This window comes from Tachysurus fulvidraco, chromosome 23, assembly GCF_022655615.1.
Source record: "Tachysurus fulvidraco isolate hzauxx_2018 chromosome 23, HZAU_PFXX_2.0, whole genome shotgun sequence".
Classification (NCBI taxonomy): domain Eukaryota; kingdom Metazoa; phylum Chordata; class Actinopteri; order Siluriformes; family Bagridae; genus Tachysurus; species Tachysurus fulvidraco.
The window spans coordinates 8,655,412-8,663,762 of NC_062540.1; the positions used below are offsets into that span (position 1 = coordinate 8,655,412).

Sequence of the window (8,351 nt, forward strand, 5' to 3'; positions counted from 1 at the left end):
CATGTGATTTCTTACACTCTCACATGTGGTTATCGGTTTTAATCCCAGAGGTTTTCTCTGTTTGACAGGTTTTAAATAGGTAATGCGTTGTGAACACATTGCACGGAGAGATGCTGCCCTCATGTGGCTCCAACATGTAAAGAACTGAGCAGTTATACAGTGGTGTGAAAAAGTGTTGGCCCCCTCCCTGATTTTTTATTTTTTTTGCACGTTTGTCACACTTTAATGTTTTAGTCAAAGATAACACAAGTAAACACAACATGCAGTTTTTAAACGAAGGTTTTTATTATTAAGGGAAAAGGCCCTGTGTGGAAAAGTGTTTAACTTAAATCACTTAAATAAGACCTGACTGAAAAGTGAAGTAGAAGATCCTCAAAAGATCAAAAGATCCTCAAAAGCAACACATCATGCCGAGATCTAAAGAAATCCAGGAACGAATAAGAAAGGAAGTAATTGAAATCTATCAGCCTGGAAAAGGTTATAAAGCCATTTCTAAAGCTTTGGGACTCCAGTGAACCAGTGAGAGTCGTTATCCACAAATGGCAAAAACATGGAACAGTGGTGAACCTTCACAGGAGCGGCCGGCCAACCAAAATTACCCAGAGAGCGCAGCGATGACTCAACCACGATGTCACAAAAGACCCCACAACAACATCCAAAGAACTGCAGGCCTCACTTGCTTCAGTTAAGGTCAGTGTTCATGACTCCACCATAAGAAAGAGACTGGGCAAAAATGGCCTGCATGGCAGAGTTCCAATAAGAAAACCGCTTTTTTGCCAGAAAACATCTTGATGATCCCCAAGACTTTTGGGAAAATACTCTGTGGACTGACGAGACAAAAGTTTAACTTTTTGGAAGGTATCTGTCCCATTACATCTGGTGTAAAAGCAACACTGCATTTCAGAAAAAGATCATCATGCCAACAGTAAAACATAGTGGTAGTTTGAGGGTCTGGGGCTGTTCGTGACCTCAAGCTGAAGCGAACTTGGGTTCTGCAGCAGGACAATGATCCAAAACACACCAGTAAGCCCACCTCTGAAAATCCTAACCTGAATCCTATTGAGATGCAGTGGCATGACCTTAAAAAGGCAGTTCATTCTCGAAAACCCTTCAATGTGGCTGAATTACAACAATTCTGCAAAGATGAGTGCACCAAAATTACTCCACAGCGCTGTAACAAACGCTTGATTGCAGATCTTGCTGCTAACCGGTTATTAAGTTTAAGGGGCAATCACTTTTTCACACAGGGCCATGTAGGTTTGCATTTTGTTTTCCCTTAATAATAAAATACCTTCATTTAAAAACTGCATGTTGTGTTTACTTGTGTTATCTTTGGCTAATATTTAAATTTGTTTGATGTTCTGAAACATTAAAATATGACAAACCTGAAAATAAATAAATAAATAAATAAAAATCAGGAAGTGGGCCAACACTTTTTCACACCACTATATACAAATATATATGAAAGACTAGATATGAGGGGAAATCTAACCTTTTCTACAAAGTTGATAGCACGATCAAATCTGTTTATGTCTATGCAGGGATTATCTGAATTTCTGAACATTTTTCAGGTTTTTGAATTTTGAATCAATTTTACCAATTTTTTAATCACGGCACTGAAAATAGAACGTGCTCCTTGATATGTTGGTATATACTGTACGTAGGTGTGTGTTTACATGAAGTGAGTGATAACTTTCTCACTTTAAATAGTTTCCACCAAGCTTACGGATTTGTGGAGATTACTGTATTTGTGAGGCAAGAAAAAAAGGTGCTGTTTAACTGATGTGCTGAGAAATGGCAAGGTAGATAGTGAGGTTGTTCTAATTGTTCTATTTCTAAACAAGGATTGTTTGCTTGGTTTGGACAGATCCATCTAGTAATAAATTGTAGTTGGCTTGTAGTTGTATGTTTGAAAATGAGGTGCTTCTAAACTTCTGAGAGCTTTGCTCAGTGCTTAGTTTGATTCTTTATTTCTTTCTTGTTTCTTTTTTTTCCAGTGGAATTTCTAGAGAATTGAACTAGAATTGGGTGAATTGATCACTTTGGTCATTATTCACATTTTTCATATTTGCTATGCTCCCCATTATAATGATTGATAGGTCTGTCCATCGCTGCAGATTTTTAATTTTAAGATGTGTGAAATTTATGTGGAATAGGATAGACAGATTAGAGGAAAGGTTCATTCTTCTTTTCAGTGGAATTGTTAATGTTTTGATTGCTTGGTCATAGTGGTTTCCTGTAAGTGGTAGGATTTTAGATGTTGACAGATTCATGGGATAATTTGACACTTCTGGGAATCTATTTATAGCTGTTAGGTTTTTCTGAGGGATTTAGACGAATAATGGAAATAGATCTATATTGTCTATAAAAAGACTAATTTTGTACCCTGTATTTCTTAATGAAATGCCTATAATATTATGAAACACTCTGCAAACTCACCACTTCATTCATGTTGAACATTACACTTCATTCAGACACATGACCATTTCCACACACAAGAACACTCAAATTGCTCTTGTGATTTGTGGTCTTCAAGATATTTTGGACTTTAGGATGTTGGCAGTTGAACAGATCTGTACATCACAACCATAAAAAACGACATAATGTAAAATTTTTAAGTAAACACTTTATTGTTGGTAGCAAAAACAGCACCATTAGGTACTCTGTGGACTTTCCTTTTGCATCAGACAGGATACATTGGGGAAGACATTTTCTAAAGAGCAGGCAATGGATCTGCCACAAACATGATTTCCTTTAACACAAATAAGGAACCCTTCATTATCAAACCTGAATACTGTTACAGGGCAATGAGTACAGTAACAGGAGTGGCTCATGTTGGTGGCAGATCTGGCTTTCTCCATTTGATGGATGCAGGACAGCACAGTTGGTGTAAGCAGAGTATTTCTTTTAGTGCATTACGCAGAATCCTAATGCTAAGGCACAATGTGAAATGATATTGCTTGGTCCCTTGCAACCCTTTGGTCAGAGTTAAGGATTGACTGTATCCTTTTGCAGCAAGTTACTTCAGACAGCTATGTTACGGGTTTAGAGGAAGGATAAGGAATGGGTAGGAGACAAGGTTAAACAGCAGAAGTGGAAAGTACACTTTTCACTCAATCCTGGACGATTTCAGAAGACTCAGACACGACTCTGCCATCCTTGGTTTCAATCATCTTGATGACAATGTTCTTCTTGCTCTGGGTCAAGCTGGTGTCACCGAAGCCACCACCGTAACCAGAGGAGTAACCGCTAGAGTAACCACTGGAGTAGTTGCTGTAGGCACTGCCAGCCGACTCCATTGGGAAGGGGCTGTAGCCTGCTACAGGGATAAAACAAACAAACAATTAAATGAGAATGTACAGTATATTATAAATCAGGTTTATTGTAATAAAATGATGGAGATTGAAAACCTACTGCTTTGTTTTGAGATGTTGATGGTCCTGATTCCACTGGCAAGTCTGTTGATAAAGCAAGAAAAATGGTTAGCTTCTTTTAACTAGTACCATATTAGGTTAAAACCAGCAAACCTGCTGGGAAATGACTTCACAATGATCTTACCTGTCCTCCTCTCCTTCCAGGAGTTTCCTGTAGGTGGCAATCTCAATGTCCAGGGCCAGTTTGACGTTCATCAGGTCCTGATACTCTCTGATCTGGCGTGCCATGTCCTGCTTGGCTCTCTGCAGAGCATCTTCCAGATCCTTGATACGACCCTTTGCTTCCCTCACTGCCATCTCTCCACGTTCCTCAGCCTCAGCTATCTGATTCTCCAGGTTACCACGCTAAAGCACAAAAGTTAAGACTATATGAGTAATAATCCTTACATTTTTTTCTTTATTTATTAACACCATTGTTCGGTTAGCATGTCAGAGGACATCTACAACATTTTTCCAGTTTGGTTGAGGAAAGCTTACCTGGCCCTTTACAGCATCAATCTCAGCCTGCAGTCTCTGGATCATGCGGTTCAGGTCAGCAATCTCTGTCTTGGTTGATCGGAGGTCTTCTCCATACCTGCTGGCGGATGTCTGCATTTCCTCGTACTATGGCAGAAAAGATTCATTTGTTGAGATTGTTTCCATGAATAATATTTTTAATCATAGAATTTAGCCGGCAATAAATAATGTAGTTCAACACATCTAAATGTGTAAACAGAAATATACCATACCTTAGACTTGTACCATGATTCAGCTTCAGCACGGCTGCGGTTGGCAATGTCTTCATACTGAGCACGAACCTCACCCACAATGGCATCCATGTCCAGCTTCCTGCTGTTGTCCATTTCCACCACCACTGAGGTGTCCTTGATCTGGGACTGCAGCTCACGGAGCTCCTACAAAGCGAGGGAATTATGAGTGATTACACATCAAACAGCAAATTCTGATTAAATAAATAAATAAATAAATAAATAAATAAATAAATAAATAAAAACATGCAATTTGCAGGTTTACCTCTTCAAAGATCTGCCTGAGGAAGTTGATCTCATCTGTAAGGCCCTCCAGCTTGGATTCCAGCTCGACTTTATTCATATAAGCCTCGTCTACATCCTGGAAAACACAATCATATAAATTTTAATGTAATATTACTGTTAGAAGCTCAATGATGTTATATTGTAGTTTAATAGTGTTAAGTGTAAGAAAGCCATCTGCACTGACCTTTTTGATGAGGACAAAGTCGTTCTCAGCCTCTGTGCGCTTGTTAATCTCATCTTCATACCTGGAGAAATTCCACATTATTAATAAATCAGAAGGCATTCCAATATCCAACGTTTTTTCCTTATTGTATTCATTTTCCACATCTGTTGAACAAAACTAAATGACAAGATTATTTTCTAAGAACAATAACATGTGTGTACACTAGAGGGAAGCAGTGTTGTATTGGATCTCATGCCTTGAGTCTGAAGTCAGGAGTCTGTACACGTCTCCACGTAGAAAGTTTATGAACCCATAAATTTTGCTTTTAGTTACTGGAGTAGTGGGAGGTCGTTTTTTTTGCTTAGTTGTCTTGGTGTAACGATTGATATCGGAGTTATTTAGGACATATAGAGATGTTACCTAAGATAAAGTATGTTTTCCTGTACTGATCAGTGGATTTTCTTTCTTGTCCCAAGGTTTATGCTGGACACACGGTTTTATAATCTCTAGAAACCTTTTTATACTGGAACACATAATTTGACTACAATAGCCTGCATTTACAAAATGTTGGCCCCATCCATTCACCATAATCCAGTAATGGAAAAAGTCCAGATGTGGAAAAGTGACATGTGGAAAAGTCAAATACTAACTTATTTTTGAAGTCCTCAACTAGGCCTTGCATGTTGTGCAGGTCAGCCTCCAGCTTCATCTTGTCGTTGCCCAGACCGTCAAGCTGTCTGCGGAGGTTGGAAATGTAGGCCTCGAACATGGCATCAATGTTGGAACGGGTGGTGGTCTGCTCCTGGAGGAGGCTCCATTTGGTCTCCAGCATCTTGTTCTGCTGCTCCAAGAAGCGTACCTGAATGGGGGGGCAGGAGAAAGGAGTTATTGTTTCAAAGTGAGCACAAATCAATACCATATTCAACACTTCATAGGGCGCTGTGCCCAGACTGCAGTTACAGTCAGTAATGAATGGAGCTGTAGTGTCTGGGCCAATCCGACATTCAATGCACCAAGAAACAACCAAATGCCAAGAGGCACCATGTGAGCATCACGGGAACCTTGTTGGCTCAGAGTTATATGGAATGAGTTACTGTTTGCAGGAAAGCAGTGTTTTTTTTCCACAGGGAAACTGTGACACACTAATTGAAAAGGAAGAGGGGGGAGTGGGTGAGTTCACAAAACCTTTACCCACCTCCCCATTTTTCCTGTCTGTTTTTTGGGGGGAGTTGTTAAAAGAACATTGGAAAAAACTAGATCTATGTGCTGTTTGTTGGAAACCTTTGTGTTGCACCGGACACCACACAAGAAAACAGAAGTGTTCTTTTGCCTCAGTATATGCCTGAGTTTTACACAGCAGTGGGTGATGGTCTCTGTAGTGATTTGTGTGAAAATAATGTTTTCACTCTTAGGACTGTGTTAACACTTTGTCTACACTGACATTTCACAAACCTGTTGGTGCAACTGTAGCTAAGATAAAAAATAGAGGAGGAACATATGTCATATAATCTAAAGCAGATTCATTCTTGTCATCAGTGCCTCTAGAGGACTTGTTATGTAATGTGTTCAATGTTTGCTGGAACATGACACCACCTCTACTGATTAAATATTAACACTGTAGAGCAGGTCCTGTAGGTTCAGGTGACAATAGAATTTTTGTTCTCATCTGAAGATGTAAATGAAGTTGTAATGACATTACTATGAACAAATATTGCACATGACTTAAAATATATTAAAAATACTGGTGTAACAAAATGTAACAATAAACCCAATATAATTTCTTTGACTTTCTCTATTTAACTCTCCGTCACACCGCCATGAAAAGCTGATGCGAGGGTAATCCTCTCTCATTCTGCCCAGTGACACACCCAATTCCCCTCCCAACCCCACAGTTCTTCTCTGTGGCAAGGAAGTTATTACAAACATCAAAGTGGGAAGCAGTAACTTTTTGCAATGTTTTTTCCTCAGAATACATTACACTTAGAGTGAGCATATTACTTAAACTATTAGTGAGAATCACTTTTTGCAGTATTTCCACAGGAGACATGACACTTTTTTACAGTTACTTTTTTTAATAACCAATTATTTCCTAACACCTAACAAGTTTTGTCAGTTAAATTCAGTCACTTACTTTCTTACTATTTTATCCTTAGTCATGACTATCTGGTAGTCACTAGAATTTCAAAATGATATACAGTTTATCTTGCAACACATTTATGACTCATTTTATAGGCAGAAAGAGATTGTGAAATGCTGCAGTCACCCACCTTATCTATGAAGGAAGCAAAGCGGTTGTTCAGAGTCTTGATCTGATCTTTCTCGTGTGTGCGGATGGACTGGATGTTAGGGTCAATCTCCAGGTTCAGAGGGGCCAGGAGGCTCTTGTTGACAGTCACTGCTGTGATGGGGGCCACAGCACCACCGCCGAAGCCCATACCCAGACCCATGCCACCTCCATAGGCTGAAGAGCTACTGATGTAGCTCCCACCTCCATAACCACTCTTGACTCCTCCATAGGAGCTGCGAGCTGTGTAACTCTGTCTGCCAAGGCTGGGGCCTGAATAGGAGAGACTGCTGAAGCTACGAGGTGCAGCCACGGAGGAGGAGGACTTCACAGTGTAGCTTGTTTTCTTGAATGACATTGTGCCTGAAGTTCTTCTGCCCCGAAGTGGCGGAAAATAAGAGAGTGAGAGTAAGATAGAGAGCACGGCAAGAGGTAAGCGTAGCTGCTGTGCTGGAGTAACCCAAGCAGATGAGACAGAATAGCCAACTCTGGCCCCCTTAGTATAGTAGCACAGAACTGGGGAGGAGCCAATGGAAAGCTCTGATTGGCTAGTGGCCTTAGGTGTCAAATAGAGAGGAGGTGGGGCTGAAACTCAACACCCCTCTGCATGCATTCTTCTAATCATTACCTGGGCATTCAGCTGCGTATTGCCTAACCCATTGTCCCACCCTCTTTACCCTTCTTTTTGTTTTTTGGTCAAACAATTAGATTAGTTTCAGTGACAAAAAAAGTCATGTTGAAAGACAGAAACTTGGCATAAACAATATGATGCAACTCCTGTCAAATGGATTGTAAAAAACAGGTCATTTTCTATAAGAACAAATGAAAATATCTTAGAGAAAAAAACAGCTTCAGGACAGGTATAAACAGAGGAAAAATGAAAGACAACTATTGCTTACGGTCAATACGTTCAAGAGGATAATCTGCACAAGCAGCTCCAAATCCTCTACCTGCTCAGCAATGCTGTATATTCTACAGCCCTAGGATATTCAAATTATCACGTCACCTCCAAATGCCTTGAAACCTTTTGCCTATTCAAATCAGTTATGAGATGTCTTTGGAGGCTTGTACACAGACAAAACGTACTGTAGCTCTTGGCACTGTAAATCATACAGTAACATATTTCTTCAACATGTCATATGAATGTGTTGAGAACAGTACCTTTGTTTTGGCATTACCTTCAGCACACATTTTTATCTGCTTATTGTTTTAACCCTTAATGGAATACATGAGATCAAGTACTCTACCTCTCTTTAAACTTTAAAAACTTTAAAATGTATGGCTTTATGCCTAGTTTAAGGATTGTTTGCATGTTTCTCTTGTATATGTATATGTATATGTGATGCAGATTTATAGTAATGAAGCATTCACAAGTGGGGAAATAATCTCCTCTGCACAGTACAAGCATTGGAAAAGATACACGTAGTGTTGCAATTGAT

At 39.6% G+C, this 8,351-nt stretch overlaps 1 protein-coding gene across 1 annotated transcript; it reads right to left on the reverse strand.

The window, feature by feature from the left end:
- Positions 1-2,606: 2,606 nt before the first annotated feature.
- Positions 2,607-7,396, reverse strand: krt8 (keratin 8). Its single transcript, XM_027145135.2, has 9 exons — positions 6,896-7,396; positions 5,279-5,487; positions 4,650-4,710; positions 4,446-4,541; positions 4,163-4,327; positions 3,912-4,037; positions 3,559-3,779; positions 3,415-3,458; positions 2,607-3,319 (listed from the first exon to the last, which is right to left on the reverse strand). Exons 1-9 carry the CDS (start codon positions 7,268-7,270, stop codon positions 3,114-3,116), a joined length of 1,503 nt encoding a protein of 500 aa, XP_027000936.1. The 5' UTR covers positions 7,271-7,396; the 3' UTR covers positions 2,607-3,113.
- Between the last annotated feature and the right edge of the window lie 955 nt (positions 7,397-8,351).